Source organism: Mustela erminea, chromosome 3 (genome assembly GCF_009829155.1).
Source record: "Mustela erminea isolate mMusErm1 chromosome 3, mMusErm1.Pri, whole genome shotgun sequence".
NCBI classification, from domain to species: Eukaryota; Metazoa; Chordata; class Mammalia; order Carnivora; family Mustelidae; genus Mustela; species Mustela erminea.
In genome coordinates, this window is record NC_045616.1 from 126055402 (window position 1) to 126078852 (window position 23451).

Consider the following 23451-nt stretch of genomic DNA (forward strand, 5'->3'; position numbering starts at 1 on the left):
CTAAACTGTTTTCCACAGTGGCTGCACCAGTATGCATTCCCACCAACAGTGCAAGAAGGTTTCCCTTTCTCCACATTTTTGCCAACATCTGTTTTCTTGTGTTTTGATCTTACTTATTTGGACAGGTGTGAAGTGATATCTCAAATCAGATTTGATTTGCATTTCCCTGATGATAAGTGATTATGAACAGCTTTTCATGTGCTTGCTGGACATCTGTATGCCTTCTCTGGAGAAACGTCTATTCATGTCTTTTGCCCATTTAAAAAAAAATAGGATTTATTTATCTATTTATTTTTTGGTTGTTGAGTTCCACAAGTTCTTTTTTTTTCTTTTTTTCAGGCCCCATGCCTAGCATGGAGCCCAATGTGGGGCTTGAACTCATAACCCTGAGCTCAAGAGCTGAGCTGAAATCAAAAGTCAGATGCTTAAGTGACTGAGCCACCAGGTGTTACAAGTCCCATAAGTTCTTTATATATTTTGCATACTAACCCTTTATCAGATATGTCATTTGCAAATGTCTTCTCCCATTCAGTAAGTTGCCTTTTGATTTTTTTGATTGTTTCCTTCACTATGCAGAAGTTTTTTATTTTGATGTAGTCCCAACAGTTTTGTTTCCCTTGCCTCAGGAGGCATCTCAAGAAAAAAATGCTATGGCTGATGTCAAATAGTTCTACTGCCTGTGTTCTCATCTAAAATTTTGATGGTCTCTTGTCTCTTCAGGTCTTTAGGCTTCTTTAGGTCTTTAATGGTTTCTTTAGGTCTTTAAACCCATTTTGAATTTATTTTTGTATATGGTATAAGAAAGTTATTTCCTCTTTCATGTAGCTGTCCAGTTTCTCCAACATCATTTGTTGAAGAGACTGCCTTTTTCCTGCTTTACTTAAGATTAACTGACTGTAGAGTTGTGGGCTTATTTCTGGTTTTCTCTTCTGTTTCACTATTTTTGTACCAGTACCTTACTGTTTTGATCACTACAGTGTTATAACTAGAAGTCTAGAATTGTAATGCCTCCAGCTTTGCTCTGGCGATTCAGGGCCTTTTGGGGTTCCATACAAATTTTAGGATTGTGTATTCTAGCTCGAAGAATGCTATAGGTATTTTGATAGGGATTCCATTAAATGTGTAGACTGCTTTGGGTCGTATAGAAATTTTAACAATATTTGTTCTTCTAATCCATGAGCATGGAATATCTTCCCATTTCTTTGAGTCATCTTCAATTTCTTTCATTAGTGTTTTACAGTTTTCTGAGTATAGAAAACTGTACTCTTTGGTTAGATTTATTCCTAAAGTGGTTTAGTTTTTGAAGTGATTTACTTTCTTCTTCTTCTTCTTCTTTTTTTTTTTTTAACTAAACTACAGATTTTATTTGGATTTCACCAGTGAAGTTCTTTACTTTTATACTCTCACAAGGTGCTCAAAACATTCCAGTTTGGTAGGAATGGCCCTCTCTTTTGTGCTCCAGAGAGGGTGTGTGCCTTTTTCAAAGTCACCCAGCTAGGGGTGGGGAAACTAAGGGTAAAACCCTTGTGCTCTGGCTCCTGACTTACATGACAAACTTCTGTCCAGTCCACGAGAGAATGAAAAGACAGATGGGAACTGTCATTGCTGTTCAGGCAACACTGTTTTGTAACAGAAATTTTAATTCAAAATACTGAATGAAGTTGATCTTACTTTATGAAGTTTACATGACAATAGAATTAAATATTTTTTATAAATGCCAATTACCTTTTACCACTCTCTTTTTTGGATACTTAAAAAAATATGTACACTTGGAACATCTTATCTCTGTTTTGCATTAATCTACCATCTGCACATTACTTCTTAGCTCTGTAATCTTAGGCAAACTACTTAACCTTTCTAAGTTTCAGTCCCCTCATTTGTAAAAGGAGTGATAATAGAGCCATTGTGAGTATTACATGTTCAGCAAAGAAAGAGTACTCAGTACTTTTAAATATTACAAATATCAGTAAATAACAAGTACTGTTATTACCAACCTACATATGGCATAATCTTTGGTATGTGTTATAAAACTGAGTATTTCTTATTCATCTAAAATTCTCTCCCATATCTCTTATAGACAAGCTGTTATAACACACATAGAGTTTTATTCATATTTTTCTTAGTTAAAAAAGTTAGAACTATAATATAAGCTCATACATAATGGAATTTTTTATTGGCCATAACACATGTTCATTATATTTCTCTTTTTTTCTTTAGGAACAAGTATGCACCAGTCCTTGCTGACCCCAGAAACTACATCTCTCCCACTGGAAATACCCCTTGTTTCCAGACAGTTTCTGTTACACAAGTGACTGTTCTAAGGTTTTTGAGTCATATAATGAGCTCAGACTGTTCATGCGGCAGGCCTTTGGATTAGACAAACAGAGACAGTACATATCACCACAAGCTTCCAGGAAATGACTTTAAACATATCTCAATCCTTTGTATAATTGCTTCTGATAAGAATTGCCTCATCTACATTTGTATATCCTGTGTATACAATGGGGGCTTCAAAGTGACACAGAAGGGGGAGCAGACCACAGCTTTACTTACAGGCAGAGGGGTGTTCTGTTGCACTGCTTGGGAGGTAATCTTGCATTTAAAATCATGGAGCTTGTTTGAGACTGTTAAAAAAACACTAGCATTCTTAAAGCCAATCTGCATTATTTCTAGAGTAAAAGTCCACAGTGTAATAAAAGTTTAGTAATTAAAACAAGCAAAAGCATCAAGATCATTTTGTGAAAATCTTGTCTATCCCAATGTAAACCACACCTTGTTTCTAAGAAACAAGGGACATATGGGACAGCTGAAGTTGTACTTGAAAAATAAGGAGCGTGGTTTAAGAAAACTCAGGTAGAGGGGCACCTGGGTGGCTCAGTGGGTTGGGCCTCTGCCTTTGGCTCAGGTCATGATCTCAGGGTCCTGGGATCGAGTCCCGCATCGGGCTCTCTCCTCGGCGGGGAGCCTGCCTCCCCACCCCCCCGCCTGCCTCTCTGCCTACTTGTGATCTCTTTCTCTCTGTCAAATAAACAAAATCTTTAAAAAAAGAAAACTCAGGTAGAGCCACAGGCGAGATGTTAGAAGGGAGGAAAGGGCTGAGAGAGAGAGTTGGGGCTCAACAATGCAGACTGTACAGAAAGTCAAAGAGAGCAGCGGAAAAGCTATCCAAACAGCAGCTTCAGGACAAGCAGTAAGAGAGTAAGAAAATAAAAGGGTGTGTATGTGTGTATGTGTGAGTGTGTTATTTAAGTCCAAGAGAAAAAGACTCACAGTTATTAAAGGAATTCACAGTAATCCCACTTTCTGTGCCCAAAGTTAACTTGATTAGTATCAGGAGGAAAGTTAATGTTTAAACAGCCCTTCCCACATCTGCTACTTCCATAATGTCTGTGCAGTTGTCATAAATTAGGAGTGGAGAAGGGCACGGTGCCAATCGTCAAAACAAATAGGCAATTCTGGATTCCAAGTTTCATATTATTTTCCTTGAGCCTGAGAGCTGTGAGGGCTGCCTGTCCTCGCTGTGGCCCACCCCAGCCCTGCAGTGGGACATGCCATCGCTGGATCCTGCCACAGCCCTGTCCTCCGAGGCAAGGCACCTTGGCAGGGCCAGGCTGACAAGAGAGGGACCAGGAGGAAATCTTGTCCCTCGAGTGTCCCACGCTTTGGGAGGAGAGAATGAGCTCCTAATAGTAAGATAATACAGTTATGACCCTGAAAGAACAGCAACACTATTCACCACGTGGGGTTGGCTTTTACTCTATCTCTGGTATTTCTCATGGCTGCCGGCTCTGCGTATCCATCTTCCGCTTTGACGCTACTCCACACTCCTTAAAAGGTCAGTCGATGTTTTCTACTTTGCACCTCACACAGGGTCCAGCCTGCAGGGGATCATGTCCACGACGCAGCCTCTTCTGCTTCTTTGCTTTCAGAAAGCCAGCACAGTGAAAGGACAGACTGGAATGCCACGCCTGCTTTGGCTATCTTTCCTTGCAGCTCTGTACTACCACAGGACTCAGCCTCTCGGGGAACAAACGTACTCTCCCTTCTCCTCAGCTTGTGTGCTGGGGTGTGCTCTTATAAACAGGCTTGAGGGAAGTAAGGCTAACATTATACCTTACCAGAATGCTCTACTCTGGAGTTAAAAGCACCAGCCCAGCCAATAATAGAGTGGTGCCTTGTTCCCCACAAGTCACTGTCCTGTGTTTATACATCTTTCTGGAATGTCATGAGAAGGCCACGGTAGGACTTAGGAATGTCTACTTTCCTTGATCTGGACATAACCTGATCAGCATCAGAATCTCATCATCAAGTTGCTGATACACTCATCTTTAAAGAATGCTTTGCATCTTCCAAGAGAATCATGGAGACAGAAAGGATGTATGGCTGCCTCTCCCATTCCCAGGACTCTGCCTGCTAGATTCCTGTCAACATTTTGTCCCTGTTGGTCTTACTCAGCTTCAACCTGCAGCGTGGCCAGTAGTTGAGCTGCCTTCCAATCCTGGGTAGGCTTGCTGTCTCTGACAGCATCTCCTCCTGATGGTGGCTCTTTCTCTCAGAATGACCTTTCCCCAGAAAGAACAACCTTTACCTTGTCACTTGAAAAGAACAACCTCAAGCTTGATGGCAGATTGTCCTCAGCAAGGTCACACTTAGGAAGCAGGCCATCAGAGTCCTTCCAAAGGTCTTGTTCAGGTCACACTTAAGTCAACTACTATAATTCACTTTGTAGAGTACCTGAGGTGATTCATTTGGAAATAGGACTTTCATTCACTCATTCAGTAAATAATCACTGATCCTCTACTTGGTGCCACATAGAACTCTGTTTCTGAGTATACACCATTGGAAAAAATAATGTGCCTCTATTCAGAGACAGGGCAGAAGACAGACAATGAGCATATAAACAAATGAAGGTGACTTCAGATGCTAAGAACTATTATGCAGAAAATAAATCTACACGGAAGGTAGGAGAGTGGTTGGGAGGTGTGTTGCGATCTCGTTTTGGCAGACATGAATGCTCTGGAAGGTTTCTATGAAGAGGAGACACGTGAGCTGAGACTGAAAAATGGGAACCTAGCAGCCAAGTGAAGATCCTGGGAAGATTGCTCCTTATAGGAGAAAAGCAGGTGCAGAAGCTTTGACGTAGTAATGAGCTTCGTATGTTCAAGGGACAGACAGAAGACACAATTCATGGAGCACAGGGGCGAGGGGATAAATCATGAGATGGGTCAGGCAGACTGATATCAGATCACAGAAGACCCTTTGTGGAATTTTAATGTATTCTAATAGCAGTAGGAAGCCACAGAGGGTTTTCGTCTAGGCAGTGACATTATTTGAATCATGTATTTAAGAGTTCACAAGATTGGGGGCGCCTGGGTGGCTCAGTGGGTTTAAAGCCTCCTGCTCGGGTCATGATCCTGGGGTCCTGGGATCGAGTCCTGTGTCAGGCTCTCTGCTCTGCAGGAAGCCTGCTTCCTCCTCTCTCTCTGCCTGTTTCTCTGCCTACTTGTGATCTCTGTCTGTCAAATAAATAAATAAAATCTTAAAAAAAAAAAAATAAGAGTTCACAAGATTGCCCTGAGGGGTAAGAAGGGAAACAGGAGATGGACTGAGAAGTGGCTGCAGCAGTACCCCCAAGGGCTCATGCTGGCTTTGAGCAGGGGCTGCAGGGAAGACAGGGGAAACCCAGTGACTGTTATCACATGTATTTTGGTGGTGGTGCCAACAGGACTGGCAAGTGGATGAGATATGGGGGAGGTGACAGAAAGAGAGGAGTTGAGAACTTTTGGTCTCATTAGCTAGTGCAGAAAATCAGATATTTGTTTAAGTTTGATATGTTAACCTTTTATGTCTAGTAGGCATTAACATAGTGATGGTTCTTATGGGTGTCTACAGTTCAGGAAAGAATTGGGGCTGGACATATAAAATTGTGGGTCATCTGCTAGATTCCAAGGTCAAACTATACCAACCATAACATCCTTCTAGCTTTCTGACTACAGTTTATGGTTATCAAAGCCTAATAAGATAATAGTTAGAGAGGTCCTCTCACATCCCAAATGATGTCAATAATTGCTACTCTTTGGGTTTTCAACCAGATTTTATCCTTCCAGATGACTGGCAAACTCCAGCATCCCTTACTTTCCAAGTCTCCTCATTTTAGTTAATGCTTCTCTCCTGCCTATTCATCTCCTCCCTTTAAGACCCACCTCATGATTCACCTCCTTCAAGATGCCTTCTTAGACCCTTAGACGTACCTCTTGAGTGATAATTTCATTTTGTTTCTTTATCACACGGATAGGCCTCCTCCAAAATGTGAATAATTTGGATTTTAAATGTGTCTATGAAATTAATTTTTTGAGCATCAAACATAAGGTCTCACAGAAAAAAAGAGAATTAATTATAGCTCTTACTTGATAAGCCAACAATAGCTCATTCAATCTTTGGAAGGAGCTCTGAAGGATCCGATTGGAAGCTCCAGAGTGAGTCTGGAACCTTCTGCGGCAATGGGGAGTTAAGTTTCCAATGGCAGGACTCCTGTGACCAGTGCACATCAACACTAACAAGAGAGGAGCTACAGTTCTACCTAAAGACAACTTTCAGAATCATCTGAACTCCCTTGCATTGATTTTCATTATTTTTGTGGGAAACCTAAACCAGCAATGGGAGTATATATTTCCATATCCGGGTCGGTAGTATATATAAATGTAACCATGGTTTAAACATTTAAACATTAGACGGCATGAAAAAACTGGGGGCACTTTCATGCAAAAGCAGAGGATGCAAAGGCACTAGGGAAAGGTAACTAAATTCTGCTCAAATGCTTGTGAGTGTCTTATGGGAGGGATGGTTGACTTAGAATAAAGCCAGCGGATAAAGACTTGCTGAAGGAAAAAATTTAGGGAAAAATTCTATCATCTAGAACTGGCCAATAGCCAGCATGATCTAGCTGACCATTTACAAAGCTCAATGGTGGATACAGTTTACAGAATAAGAAATGAAGACCACTGTATGTATGTATGTATGTATGTATGTATGTATGTATGTCCATCTGATCCACCCACCTACCTGTCCCTTTCTTCCTCCTTCTCTTCCTCTTTCCCTCCCTCCCTGACCATTAATTAAATGGTCAAAACTGCTACTGTGAATTGACTATGGAATATTTAGGGAAAATTTTCTATCTAGGTTTTTAAAAAGTGCCATTATACCGTCTCATTAATTATCAACCTGAAAGTTACCGACTCTCAAGGACAGATCCTTCATTTAAGGGTATTTGAGGGCTATCCATTAATAATACATTCATGTACCAACTTGAACAAGCTATTAGAGTTAAATATTAAATTTATTTAGTATTTTTATTGAAATCATAAAAAGAATATTCTTACCAGTTGCCATCTGGATTTACAAACTGCTGCACTGCATAGCCAAACTGTTCACTTGAAGGACCGGAAAATACCTTTGCTCCTAGGAGACCAACATTGTACGCCATACAATTCAAAATGCCTATTAAGAAAAATGAAAACATGGTCCATATTTACAATTTGTGAATAAGTTTTGTACTATAATTCTCAAAGGCCACTTAAAAAACTTGTTTTATATAATCATTATTCTCCTTTTTAGCGTTTGCCGAAATAACAGCTACTGCTTTTTAAGTACTTATTTGCAGCTTGGGTACCAGGGTAAATACTTTATATGCATAATTCATTACCTCGTTCATCCTCATAGCATCTCTAGGAGATGATTGTTAACATTGTATTTGTTTTGCAGATATTTCTCAGGTTCCTGGAGATAAGTTTGTCTCGTAGGTGGAAAGTAATAAGGGTAAGGGCAGGATTTGAACACATGGCTAGCTGAGTCAATAGCTTGGATTCTTTTTCTTTTTTTAAAAAGATTTTATTCATTTATCTGACAGAAATCACAAGTAGGCAGAGAGAGAGGAAGGGAAGCAGGCTCCCCACTGAGCAGAGAGCCCAATGTGGGGCTCCATCCCAGGACTCTGGGATCATGACCTGAGCTTTAACCCATTGAGCCACCCAGGTGCCCCAATAGCTTGGATTCTTAAGCCACATATTATCTCTAGGAACTCAATCCTGTTTGCCCTTCTTGACACAGCAAGACTCCAAGCTGCCCAAAGGCAGAAGATAAAGGCTGTCGACTTCTCCCGCTAACTTCCTCTGAAGATTTTGACACGGACTCTCTATAAAGTATCTGTTGGAAAGCACGAGTAACTAGATCAAAGGAGGAAGAAAAATCACAGCTCCTTGAAAACTCTATCATTTTCCTTCAGAAGAGATCACTTTTGAGGATGAAAATCTAGGGGATGGTGTCCCATCACTGAGAACTGTCAAAAGTGGTTTTGGTGTTTGATGCTTCTTTCCCATCACTGAGAACTGAGAACTGTCAAAAGTGGTTTTGGTTTTTGATGCTTCTTTCTGAATGCTCAAGAAATGAAAATCATTTTCAAAAACAACAAAGACTTTGATAAGATAAGGCCCTAATAGACTTATTTGAAAAATCTTATTTGTGATGGAAAGGGAATAAGGCAAAGAGTAAGGCTGATGGCTGTCCGTCCTTCATTCTGGAGAAAGAAACCTGTGTGGCTATAAGTGCCATCTGTGGGGACGGCCATACACTTGATGCTGAGATCAGTGTTTATTTTTACAGAGACTTAAGACAGAGTGGGTTCTTTTTTTTTTTTTTTTAACATTTTATTTACTTACTTGAGAGAGAGTGAGAGAGAGTGCATGAGATGGGAGAGGGTCAGAGGGAGAAGCGGACCCCCGCTGAGCATGGAGCCCGATGCGGGACTTGATACCGGGACTCGGGATCATGACCTGAGCCGAAGGCAGTGGGTTAACTAACTGAGCCATCCAGGTGCCCCTAGAGTGGGTTCTTTAAAACTGACATCCAAGGTCTATTAATACATGTTTTCATGAGAGAATATCCCACTTTCTAGGCAGCAATGAAAGTACAGAGTATTTCATAAATCTATTGTTTCATGTACAGAAAGGCTGGGTGAGAAGGGCCTGTTCCTCCATGGGGCCTGCGTACGTCTCGGAGCTGATTCCACGCAGTGCACTAAAGGAATTATGAAGTCAGTGATAAAGTTTTGGGGACTAAAAGTAGATAATGTGCTTCTCTACGTGCCAAAGTCCTTCCGCCACGATCTGTTCATTCAAGACAGCTCAGCTCATTATTTCTTAGAAATGTGGTCAGACAGGAAGAGAAGGACAAACGGTAATTTTGAAATACTCTGTGGCAAAATCTACATAGCTTTACATTTGCAAATTTTCTCCTTAACATCTATTTTTCACATGTACCATTTCTCTTTCCTATTTTTCAGGAAATAAAATGCAGAAGAAAGTAACATAGCAAATTAATCATGGAACCAGAACTGACACTCAGAATACTGGTGTTTTCAACCAACAGTTTAACTTCAATGCCATTTAATTATGTTACCAATTATCTAACATACTAGTAAAAGCTTGGGGAGCTGATGTCAAATGCTCCTACTTTTCTAATATCTAATGCTGGAAAGGCCACATAGGACTGTAATGACATCATTTAATTAATTATACCTATTAATTAGACCTTAGCAGATCATGTACTGACACAAAATCAAGTTGGAATTCATTTTACCATCTCCCAGTTATATTTCAATTTATATATATTATATACAAATATGTATTTATATATTATATTAATGTATAAATATATATACATATATACATATATAATATGTTTGTGTGTATATACATTTTTAAAAAAATAATAAAATAAATAATTATCATATTAAATAATTAAATATTTTATTAAATAATAATTTATAATAATAAATACACACAAATATAAATAAATAATAATAAATATATATTATAATAGGTAAATAATATTTACAATTATTAATTTTTAAATTTTTATTTGGTTTCGACTTTTTAAATTTTCAGGTCAAACATTTTATATTGCACTTATTTGTCAAAATAGAATCTCACATGTATATATAAAAATGTGTGTACATATATGTACATGTATATATGTACATACATATATACAAATACACATATACCACATCTTCTTTATCCATTCTTCTCTTGAAGGACACATGAGTTGCTTTCATATCTTGGCTATTGTAAATAATACTGCAATAAACATTAGGGTACATGTATCTTTTCCAATTTGTGTTTCTGTATCCTTGGGTAAATACTAGTAGTGGAATTACTGGTAATTCCACTTTATTAAATGGAATGGTAACTCTATTTTTAATTTTTTGAGGAATCTCCATACTGTTTTCCACAGTGGCTGCACAAAATTACATTCCCACAACAGTACATGAGGGTTCCTTTTTCTCCACATCCTAGCCAACCCTTGTTGTTTCTCGTGTTTTTTATTTTAGCCATTCTAACAGGTGTGAGGTGGTACCTCACTGTGGTTTTGATTTGCCTTTACTTGATGATGAGTGATGTTGGGCATCTTTTCATGTTTGTTGGCCATCTGTATGTCATCTTTGGAGAAATGCATGTTCATGTCTTCTGTCCATTTTTAATTGGTATTTGTGTGTGTGTGTGTGTGTGTGTGTGTGTGGACACTGGATATATCACTTCCAAATATCTTCTTCTATTCAGTGGGCTGTCTTTGTTGTTGTTGTTTTTGATGGTTTCTTTCATTGTGCAGAAATATTTTATTTTGGTGTAGTCCCAACAGTTTAATTTTGCCTTTTATTTCCTTTCCCAGATGAAACATATCTGGGATGTGATGTCAAACAAATTATTGCCTATTTTTCTTCTAGGAATTTTACTATTTCAGGTTTCATATTTAGGACTTTAATCCACCTGAAGTTTATTTTTCTGTACTGTGTAAGAAAACAGTCCAGTTTCCTTCTTGTACATGTACTGTGTAGTTTTTCCAACATTATCTGTTGAAGAGACTGTCTTTTTCCTATTATATGTTCTTGCCTCCTTTGCCATAGAAATATCCCAATGTCTATCAGTATACTGAGAATAAAATCCAATTTTTTACCATGGTTTCAAAGATCATTCATGATGTGACCTTGTGTATCTGGTGACTTCACTTTCACTACCCTCCTTCCTCACTATGTTTCAGCCACGCTGGCTTTCCTTCTGTTCTTCGAGCACAAGTAGCTCATTCTGCTTATGGCCTTTGCAGCTGCTTGACCCACTGCCTACAACATTTTCTTCCCAGCTCAGCATCCATGTCTTGGCATCCATTCATTACTTAGGTCTCTACTATCCTCACAGAGACTTCCCCCGATTCCTCTATCTAGCAGCAACACTCTACTCCATCAATACACCACACCACAGCACTAATTATCTGAAATTATCTTATGTATCTGCATTATTTTGTGTCTGTCTCTGCCTACTAAGACCTAAACTCCTTGCGAGCTCAGATTTTATTCCTTTTATTCACTCTTATTTTCTAAGCATCTAGTGTAGTTCATTTGTTGAATGAAATGAATTTTTAATTAACATATGTTCTTCAAAGATAATCTGGAATATAGAGAATTTAGGGGAAGAAAGATCACTCTTAGTCATGTTATTTTAATGCAAATGCAGTGAATTTAGATATATTTCCCTCCAACATTTTTTCCTCTTATTTAAACCATAAACTTTTATCATACTAATTGAGTATTCATGCCCACCCACCTATCTCAGAATCATTCTGACTCATTTGATCCTCCATGAAACCATGAGAAAAAGCAAAATGTAGCTATTATTACCAGTGTGTATCTAGTGTTGTTCAGTGTCACACAATTGGCGCTAAGCTCTGAGTCTGGGTCTGGCTCATTTCCTCAACCTTACTGTCCAAAACTTCCTTCATAAATGGTCTGTTCGTTTCCTCACAAAATATGTCATTTTCCCTTGTCATTCCTCATTCCATGGATCCTAAATACCTTCTTTCCTGCTAATTCAATCCTCCCGTCAAGACCACACCTCTTTTGATAACCTGGATAATCTCAGTTCATGACACTTATTTCTCTTCAAATATATATTTACAACTCACTACGTCATCATTTCACACTTAGCCTATGATAGCCAAATCATTTATGTTAAGTTTATATATATATATATATATATAATATATATATAATATATATTATATATATAATATATATATATATGTTTTTTTAAGATTTTATTCATTCACTGAGAGGGAGGGAGACAGAGGGAGCACAAGCAGGGGAAAAGGCAGAGGGAGAGGGAGAAACAGACTCCTCACTGAGCTGGGAATCCGACGTAGGGCTCTATCCCAGGCCCTGGAGATCATGACCTGAGCTGAAGGCAGATGCTTCACCATCTGAGCCACCCAGGTGCCCCTAGCTTATGTAAATTTAATGTAAGTATTCTATCTAATTCACTGTCTATTCTTCTTTACAGTCCCATTGTGTATGAAAATACCTTTCTATATCTGTTCTTATAACTTAACTGGATAGTAGGGATAATAACAGCCATTTTTGGTTCATTGTGTTCCCTTCCACCAGACCCCTATGTCTGTACCCACTAATAAATGGCTCATTGGAAACATATTCATCTAGATTTTTTGTGCCAGACATTTTCTAGTTCCTGGGGATATAGCCAAGAATAAAACAGACAAGATCCCTGCTGTCTTTGAGCTTCTTTCTGGTAATTTGAGTAAAAAACAAATAATTATTCATAATGGGATGAGTATTAAATTTCAGAGAACTACATTCTATCTAAGTTTGAAGGCTTCAAGGGAGAGGCGGCGATAATCTGGACCTTGGAGAATGAGCTGAAATTCACGACATAAAGAGGAAGGCAGAGGTCATTCCAGGCGTAAGGAACATCCTGCTCGGCAGTGCAGAGATGTGAAAGAGAAGAGTATGGGATTAAAAAAAAAAAAATGGCACCAAAAGTCATAGGTTGTTTCCTTAATTTAGACATTTCCAGTTCTATGTTAGATACAGTGAGTTTCAAGGTAACTTGAGCTTTGCCCTGCCAGGGACATATCATTACCCAAAGTGCAAATCTTCCCTCCTTGTCCTCGTGTGAATGCCTATGAATGCAATAATAGTGCAGCAAACTCAAAGTATTTATCAAAGGTGACTTCGTTGTGCATTTATCAACAGTACTGAAGTCCCAGTATTCCAGCGAATCTCACTAAAACTTACTGCAAATATAAACACTATATCCCTTGAAAATCTAACTTCTTTCCTCTATGTTCACAGTCCTTGTTGATTATAACCTGGCTTATTGCCATTTTAACATTCATAGGCAAACCAAATAGAGAAGCACACCTTGACTACTGTAGAATTCATTTTTCTTCTATTCATTTAAAAAATTTTTAAAGAACTACCTGCCCTGAGAATTCCTGCCCTTCTCTGAAATAAATGTTTGGGGAGCCTTAGTAATTTGAGAACTAGTTTCAGAAAACATGAAATTCATTCTCCCACTTCATTCTGGAACCCAATTTTAAGTTATAAGATAATTAAAAAGAGAAATACATGTTTGAGGATTAGATTAGTTAACCCAGTTGTGTTCTCAAAGTGCAGTGAAGCTTAGATAAGAAAAAACATCTTTTGAAAACCAGAGTAGAAATAAATGTATAAAGCAAAATAGGTCATTCTATATTCAACAACAAAAGTTTGGCAGAGGAAGTTTATTGACTTCCAAAATATCATTGTAAGAGATTAATGGCACATATTTGTAGTAAGAGACGGCAGAAGGGGGGTCTAACTTGTGCGGTCGGTGCAAAATTTGAACATGTCTACATATATTGAAGGGCTGGTGGGGCAGGCTTTTCATGGAAGGCTTCATTTGCAAAAAGGTGCAGGGAAATATAAGGGAAGAAATTCATGAGGAGAAGAGACTCAAGGCCAAAAGCAAAAGGTAGATTAGGGAACAGTGTGGTGTTTTTAACTGGGTACTCAGGTTGCACTCTGGCCTGTTCCTGCAGATGTATGCTGGCATTTTACAGGAGAAATATCTCTATTAACTAGTAAACAAAAACAAACTCTTCCAGTGATAAAATAAATAAGTCCTGGAGATGTTATATACAGCATGGTGAGTACAGTTAAAAACACTGTATTACATATTTGACAGCTGCTAAGAAAGTAAATCTTGAGAATTCTTATCATAAGAAAAAACTCTGTAATTATCTGTGGTGATGGATATGAACTAGACTTATTGTGGAGATCATTTCACAATACATATATACAGAACCATATGTTGTACACCTCAAAGTAAGATATATGTCAATTCAGCTCAATAAAAGATAAAATCTAAATTAATCACATACAGATAGATATAGATCTATAAATCTGTCCTCCTCAGAAGCTGCAGAGGGTGGGCAAGAGCAGGGGCAGCGAGCCAGGCACTGCAGGGGCAGCAGGAAGGTCTAGAAGTCACCAAGCCACAGGGGAACACTCTTAAGGGACAGCAGTGATAAGAGTCCTAAATTAGGGACAGGGGAGACTCCAAGTGTGAGTCTTTCCTGGGGCAAAATTTCTCTCCATCTGTGGGTCTATGAGCCTTGAAAACAAGTTGTCTGCTTCTAAAATATAGTGGTGTGACAGGTATGTGACAGACATTTCCATTTCAAAAGGGAGAAATGAGAAGGAATGAAGGGTCACAGGTACCAAGAAAGTTTAACCCAGCAGGTCAAATTTCATTAGGTTTCAAGGCCTGAGAATTATACCCTGCTACTCAAGGCTCTGTCGCTTGGGTCCACAACAGCTCTACTGGCCTCCGCTTCTCTGTCCCTTTCAGTCCCAGGTGGCAGCATTTCTGCTGAAACAATATTCCTAAAAGCTTGGAGGTCTCCTGTGTGCATCACAGGGTTCTAAGCCATTATACAAGAGAGCTCTCCACAGACCTTTCTTGGCTAACTCCATCTCTATCTCTGGCCTCTGCCAAGATGGCTGAGAGGATCCACGGAACACATGCCTAATCTGTTCTGCAAAACGTTCCAACCACACCCTTGGCCTTTTCTTCAGAGCAACACTTTCTTAACAACGAGTCTCCTAATATTAACTTTTGTTTCTGCAGTCTGGATAGACTGAGAGTTTCTCATATCATTAAGTATTGTTCTGTTTCGTTGAACAGTTTCTTTCTCAATTTTCTCTCTTTCGTCTTACATTCAGCAAGGAAAAAGTGGGCTGCACCTTCAACATTTTGTGGGAAAACTCCTCAGCCAAGCTTCTATGTTCACTGCTTGAAAGCTCTGCTTTCCACACAACCTCAGGGCACAATTAGCCCACATTTTCTGCCATGATATAACAAGGATTACCTTCCCTCCAGTTCCCAATAGCGTGTGCCTCATTTCCTTCTCGAGAACTTCACCAGAAGCAGCTTCAACCTTCATGTTTCTACTAATGGTCTCCACAAGGCAATCTTCAAAGACCCTCTCTCCAAATGAAGTAGTATACACAGATTTTGGGGGCAAGGATGTAGACATATCTTTTGGGGGGCACTATTCAACGTCATAAAATGGGTATGCCAAGTATGTTAAGATCCTGACTGCTGTTTACCTCAGCCATTTCTCGGGATGATGTTTACAGTGGGCAGCCTTGATGGATGAGGTAAGATCTCCCTCCAGGACCAAGAACAGGCTTGCTGACTTCTTGCTGTAAAACAGCAGGTTCCTATCTTGTAATGCAGCCTAGTGTGGGTGCAGGAGTCCATTTGAAACCCTTTACATAGTCCCCAGGAGACTTCATGGAGAAGCAGAAGGGTTCCTGATATAAACACGCTCGTGTGCATGCTGCTTGTTGTGCGATTATAAAGTCTTTTGTTTCTGACACAGAAATCTCGTGTCATCTGTCAGCATCAGTGAAACAGTAACATGCTAATGTATTAACTTGTACATAGGACACAATCAAATAGTAGACCTCACACAGAGTGGAGAGTAAAAACTCCACAGTCAGAAGTTGGAGACTGAATGACAATGAAAATGGGTAACTCCTGGGAGTTCAGAGAGCTCTTGGGAGAGCATTGTATTTTCCTATAGGGTGGAATAGGAATTTGAAGGAGTCTTATCTCAATTTTAAGAAGCAGAGAGACTCTGGTTGACATCTGGGTAATAACCCCCTGCTTCATGGTTCATGTCTACCTTTAAAGAAAAACCCAATTTATGCATGTATCATTTATTTAACAATTACTCTGTGTTCATATTAAAGAAATGTGTGCATCATTTCCATGGTCAGAGATAAATCCATTAATATATTGTTAATATTATTAATATATTATTAATATATTTAATATCAATATGAATTATTAATATATTATTAAGTTAATATTATTATTAATATATTATTAAGGCTACAGAGGTGTTATGGATAAACTGTATCCCTCCAAATTCCTCTGTTGAAACCCTAAGTCCTAATGGGACTGCATTTAAAGCTATGGCCTTTAAGGAGGTAATTAAGGTAAAAAGAGGCCATAAGGGTAGGACCCTAATCTGATAGGTCTGGTATCCATATAAGAAGAGGAAAAGTACCAGAAAGTTCTCTCCCCATGTGATCACTGAGGTAAGGCCGTGTGAGAACACACAAGAAGACAGCAGTCCACAAGAAAGACAGGTCTCACCACAAACCAACCCTGATGGCCCCTTGGTCTTGGATGACCAATCTCCAAAACTATATATAACAGAAGATAAATTTCTGTTGTTAAAGCCACCCAGTCTGTGATATTTTGTTAAGCGTAGCCCCAGCAGATTAAGACAGGGGAAAATCAGGTTATATCAGAAACTTTTAATTTACTATTCTGAGTTTCAAAGATAATTCTGCCAATCCATATATGTGCATATATAAATACAGGAGAGTTATATATAATTCCACTTATGTCATTTAAAGTTCATATTTTGTGTGGAAAAAAGATCCAAGTTTTTTCTTGACAGAGTAACTGCATCAAGTCTTGGGCTGCTGTGACACGTAGTTGGATGATTTTGAGGTTCTTTCACATTCTTTGATCTTGCAGGCAATGAACAGCTCCAAATTCTCCTTAAATTCATGTATGACTTTGTGCCTCCTGATAACTCAATAGATTCTATTTTATTTTGTTTTTTCATAAAGATGCCATCTGGCAGACTCATGGTCTCCTAGTGGCCAAGAGGATTGGGAATACCCACTCATCAATTCCCTTATTTTCACACTTCATTCCTAAATTCCTTCTGCGTGAAAGGAGAAATTCTCCTTCTCTCTCTCTCATTCTCTCTCTCACAGAATAGCATTTTTGTGCATTTAGCAAGTCAATGCCTGCTAAATAACTTGCTCAGTAACAAGATATGCCTTATATCCTGAGGCAACGTATGGAAGGAACAGGCATAACTGAAGTGAATATTTCCTCTATTAAATCTCTGTTCACAGGCTGCTTCTCTATAAACTTTGGCTCTGGTCTTCCCCTACCATTCAACCTGTATACACCCTTCTTCTAACTCCCCTGATACTCGCCATTCGCATCTCTCACTGTGGCGTACTGACGTGAAACGTTACTCCACTGTTCTTCATGTGAGTTCTTCCTGGAGAGCTATGCCATCACTCCCTCCCCTGCTTGTCTGATCTCACATCCTGCCCTATCCCCTTATCCCACTCAGCTGGACTCTGGCTCTTCCTTAAATACACTCTGACCTCCGGCCTTCTGCATTCAGGCCCTCGAGCATGGAATATTCTTTTCCCAGAAAGCATCACCTTCACTCTTGTTGCCCTTCTGTTTGCATCAAACATCGATTCATCAGAGCTGTCTTTCCTCCCAATACCTGTGGTGGTCAGGGGGCTCCCAGTGAACCCCATCTCTTGTTATTCTTGCCTTTGTGTGACCCTCTCCCCTGTGACTTCAAACCAATAGACCTCAAGATTCAAAACACAGAATCGAAGTCTACAATAGATCACTTCTGTGATTATCTTACACAAGACTGTAATTTCTGTCTTGCTAGCAGATGCCCTCTCTCTGTTTGTCTTTGAGGAAGCAAGGAGGTCCACAGGGCAAGGAACTCAGGGCAGCCTTCAGTGAGAGCCAGAGAGGAACTGAGGTCCTCCGTCCAACAGCCCTGGAGAAAATCAATCCTGCCAACAATCAAAGTGAGCAGAAGTCAGCGGAAGAGCTGGGCATTCAGATGAGGCCCCAGCTCTGGCCCATACCTTGAGTGCAGCCTTAAGAGACACCCTGGCATAGAGGACTCTAGTGAAGCCAGGCCCAAATTCCCGACCCACAAAAACTGTAAGATAATAAGTGTCTATTATTTTAAGTCATTGCCTGTGTGTTAATTTGTTATGTAGTCATAGGTAACTAATACATAAACCCATGTAAGATGACACCTGCCCATTTCCCACCCACTGTCTAGCATTCTCTATCTCCCTTACTCTGCTGTGTTTTGAATAATGCATCACCACCTTACAAGTTATACATCTATCTCTTATCTATCTGACTCCTTCATTAGAATCTCTACAGGGACATCTAAGTTTTGTTGGAATTGAACCTTCTACAATTTGGGGCAGAGTGACCCTTTAAGGAAAGAAAATTACAAAACTGTGAAATAAAATTCAGGTATTAAATACTTAATTAGGATGAGAAAAGCAATCCTAGCAAATTACATATTTTTAAAAGCTAAAAAATCTGAAAAAACAATATACGTATTATTGATCACCTAATACACTTCTGTAATATCCTTTTCCTACAGTTTTTTGCCTCTGTATCTTTTAATCACCTCTTCACTTGACAATTTATAAAATCATATTTTCTAAAAGGTATTCAATATTTTTTGGCATGGTAAGTTGAATCTTAAGAAATGTTTATTATTTATAGTTAAGGGAAGTTCCTTTCATTTTCATAACTCCTATTTGTAATGTCATGTGAATATTTAGGACTGTTTTTCCAATATCATACATGAGCTATAATATTTTAAGTTCCCTCAAGTTTTCTTTACAGGGATTAATCCAAAAAATCTTTCAGTTGGTGACCATTCTCAACCAGTTTGTTGTTAACATCTTTGTTGAATATGTTAGGGTGCAAAAGAGACAGTGACCTCAACTTTTGCATGTCAGGTTGTGCAAACACTTGGGAAGGGGCCTGAAGAGTGAGGGTCCTTGAAACTTAAGCTTCTCATGTTTCATGGTTAATCTGTCTTTGTCCCTAAGAGTAGGGAATCGGACTATTGTCTTTACTGCTGTCCCCAGCATTCAGAAGAGTGCCCAGCTCATGGTTGTAGATCAATAATAATCAACTGAATTGACAAAGTGCTGATTGTTTCACCTTTCTATCTAACAATAACATGTAAGGGGAAATCAGTATCTAACAATAACATATATTAATGCGAGATCAATAAAGACCGGTTTAGTTAATAAATATGAGTTCTGGACTGGTTCGAAGGAAAATGCTTGACTGCAGACTACTGAGAAGATACAGACAGATGGAGGCAAAGTTAGATTAGTAAACATGGATACGTGCATGGACATATGGATGGACAGACATATGTACAGACAAATATACAGACACATTTTATTTTCTATTTAGAGTTTTAGATAACATTTAACTTCATTTTTTATCTAGCTATAGGTGAACCCCCAAAAGATGGACTATTTGTGGGGGAAGTATACCAGTGTTAGCAGTATAAGGATTTTTTTTTTTAACTGAAAAACCTACATACTGGGAAAGACCCACAGTATCTCATGGTGCCTAAGAGCTTAGGGTTTGAATAGCTCTGTGACCTTGGGCAAGCTCCTCATCCTTTGCCACCACTTTTTCACCTGTGAAACAGATATAACACACAAATCTGCTTCATTGTGATCAGACAATGCGTTTTAAATTCCCAACCCAGTGCCTAGCAAATGATGAGCACTTAGTAAAGACACCTGGTTTTGTTGGTTTTGTTTTTCTGGTTTTGTTTTGTTTTCACTATTAATATCCTTGTACGTTACACAGGCTAGCACGGTTTTTGTGACGTTTACCAAGCATCCCAGTTTTGACCCCACCTTCACCTCTACCATGAAAAGCATATTCTAAATGATTTTCTATTTAAGTTTCTGAGAACTGGTGTGTAATGCATGGGAGGAAGACACATTGCTGCATTTTGCTGAGGCATACCCTAAGGATACCACGAAAGCCAAGAAAACATTATCAGTTGGTGGATCCTTCAGGAAGTCACACAATCAGGAAGTGGGGTTACTCAGATCCTGACTTTAAACTTTGAACACAGACTTCAAACTCCAAAGTGTAGCTAATCATTACTTAGAATATTTATGACAATGACAAACGGTCATAGGTCACATAAGATCATTTGAACACATACACAACCACAGGAAATCATTTTCAATGGCATTGTCTTCATGCTAAAAGGACGAAAATGCAGAATAATGTAGAAAGCCGTCTCCTGCTCTTAAAAAAAAAAAAAAACCACAAAGCAAGTAAATTTAGAAATAATAGGCCCTCTAGAAATGACCGTATATTGTATACAGACTTAAGCTCTATGATGATGGCTGACTTATAGCCATAGTGCTTTTAAAACAAAAAAGGTAATGCAAAATCCAAAAGCATAAGATGACCTTTACAATGGCTTTTGGACTATAGTGGCATAATGTTTTCCTGCCTTCATTAAGAAAAATACGATTTTTCTTTAAATGACTTTGTTTTCAGTGTTTAATTTTATATTCAGTAAGGATCTAGGTGCTACCCTTTTCCTCCAGAGGTGATGTTAAAAATGAAAAGCAGAGCTCCTGAGGGTCTACCCTGAATCTTCCTATTTCCCCAGGGTCTGACACAGCTGCCGTTGGATAGGACTACATAAAGCTTCCTTAAACAGATCTCTTCAATAAATTAATGACGATAAAAATAGATGAAAACCAAGTATATGGATTTTTTATTTAAAAAAAAATACTTTATTTATTTATTTGACAGAAGGAGAGACACAGCGAGAGAGGGAACACAGGCAGGGGGAGTGGGAGAGAAAGAAGCAGACTCCCTGCTGAGCCAGGAGCCCAATGTGGGGCTCCATTTCTGGATCCCGGGATCATGACCTGAGCTGAAGGCAGAGGCTTAACGACTGAGCCATCCAGGCACCCCAAGTATATGGATTTTTAAAAAAATAACATCATATATGCTTTTCTAGTTTGCAAAATACTTTGCTGTTCATAATCCCTTTTGGTCTTCCCATTGACCCAGAAAGGTAGGGAACAGCTCTCCTGTGACACGCAAAGTCACCTGGAAAAGTGGTGTTTCGTTTATTCCCCAGAGCTAGAACTCTTTCCACAAGGCCATGAACAATACAGGTGCCTAATACTGGCACACTTTGTTGTATTGTACTTCACTTTACTGAGCTTTATTTGTCAATTTTACCAACTGAAGGACTACGGCAACCCTGTGTCTGGCAAGTCTATTGGTCACATTTTTTTCCAACAGCATTTGCTCACTTCATGTCTGTGTGTCATATTTGGTATTTCTTGCCCTATGTCAAACTTTTCCATTATTATTATATTTGTTATGGTGATCTGTGATCAGTGATTATGACTTGCTGAAAGCTCAGAGGATGATGAGGACTTTTTAGCCATAAAGTATTTGAAAATTAAGGCATGTACTGTTGGGGGACATAATGCTTCCTACACTTCACAGATGACAGTGTAGCCTCAACATAAATTTCTTTTTAATATTTTATTTATTTGACAGAGAAAAATCACAACTAGGCAGAGAGGCAGGCAGAGAGAGAGGAGAAAGCAGGTTCCCTGCAGAGCAGAGAGCCCGATGCGGGGCTCGGTCCCAGGACCCTGGGATCATGACCTGAGCTGAAGGCAGAGGCTTTAACCCACTGAGCCACCCAGGTGCCCCTCAGCATAACTTTTGTACACACTGGGAAACCAGAAATTACTTAACTCATTTTACTGCAATATTTGTTTTATTGTGGTGGTCTAGAACTGAAGTCCCATTATCCCTGAGGTACATCTGTACTTGTTTGTTTAGTGTAGCGGTTCTCAGCTGGGAGAATTTTGTTCCTCGGGGGCATTTTGCAATGTCTGGACATATTTTCCCGTTGCAGCACTGGGGGTGTGGGGTGGGTGTTTACTAGCGTTTAGTCAGTGAAGGCCAGTGATGCTCTTCAACATCCTACAGGGAGTGCAGAGGACAGCACCTCCACCCGACCCCACCTGCCCTGCAGGAATTATTTGGCCCTAATGTCAATAATGCCTATCTTGAGCAATTCTGATGTAAACAACGAACTGTATTGTAAGTACCCTTAAGTTGATTAAATTACTGTGGTGGCTTTAAAATCTGTCTGGGAATTACTTGACACTCTTCCCATCAAGAGAGTATGTCTCCTCCCTCAGAATCTAGGCAAGACTTTATGACTGCTTTGATGAACAGAGGCAGTTGCATGATTTTTGAGTCTATGTTAGAAACGGCCATGCAGTTTCTACCAGTTTGGGGAGGAGGAAACACACGCCTTTGGATTCCTGAGTCATCCCGTAGGAAGTCAGGCTATCAGAGGGTGCCATGATGATAAGGCACTGTCTTTATGCTAAAAGGCTGAAAATGCAGGAATATTGTGGCCCATAATAGGGCCACACAAAGAGAGCTGCCCACCCTCTGAAAGTAACCACATGAGAAACTTTAGGCTAGAACTGCCCAGTCAAGTTATTTCCAAAGTCCTACTCAAGAAACCATGAAAGAGGGCGCCTGGGTGGCTCAGTGGGTTAAGCCGCTGCCTTAGGCTCAGGTCATGATCTCAGGTCCTGGGATCGAGTCCCGCATCGGGCTCTGTGCTCAGCAGGGAGCCTGCTTCCTCCTCTCTCTCTCTGCCTACCTCTGCCTACTTGTGATCTCTCTCTGTCAAATAAATAAATAAAATCTTAAAAAAAAAAAAAAAAGAAACCATGAGAGATATCAAAGGACGGTTGTCATTTTAAGCCACTAAGTTTTAGGGTAAGGGCTTCCATTGCAAAAGCTAAAAAGAACAATCTCCAGATTCGGTTACTTAAAGTCAAGTGCTCTGGCAGACAGAATGTCCCCTCTCTCCCCCTAAACAGGTCTGACCCGTGGAAGCATAGAAATCTTAACTAGAGGCCTGCCACTCCCCAAGTGAAATGGATTTTAATGAGTCTATGGGAAATAGGTCACCAAAGGGGGTTTGTCAAAGAAATTCTGAAGAGCATTTTGAAATGATGGACAGCACACTGAACATTGGAGTTTTGGGCTTTAGTTATTTCAAAAACTGATTATTATAAAACTGAGGCATTTACTAGATGATCTCTTGATGTTTTTCTAGGACTAAATTCCAGAATATCCTAATCTCCACATATTTTCCTAAAGATAGACAGTTTTAAATTATAACTTTAAAAGTACACCCTAATGAATATAAAGAATGAGGATTTAAAATAAATATGAAGGATCACTTTACATCTACCAAACTACAAAAAGATAGAAAAGAAAAACTACAAAAGGTAAACTAAAACCTCATGTGGGTGAAATCTGCAAATTCACACATTATTGAGGCCTACACTGT

General features: G+C 39.3%; 1 protein-coding gene across 2 annotated transcripts in view; it reads right to left on the reverse strand.

Moving 5' to 3' along the window:
* ITGA2 (integrin subunit alpha 2) overlaps nt 1-23451 on the reverse strand; it is a 107889-nt gene that overhangs the window by 73142 nt on the left and 11296 nt on the right. Inside the window, exon 2 of one of the 2 annotated variants that reach the window (XM_032337426.1) lies at nt 7380-7497. In XM_032337426.1, the coding sequence (XP_032193317.1) occupies nt 7380-7497 (118 nt within the window). Of the gene's footprint in view, nt 1-7379; nt 7498-23451 lie in introns of those variants that run through there. The other variant, XM_032337427.1, reaches the window with a different exon arrangement.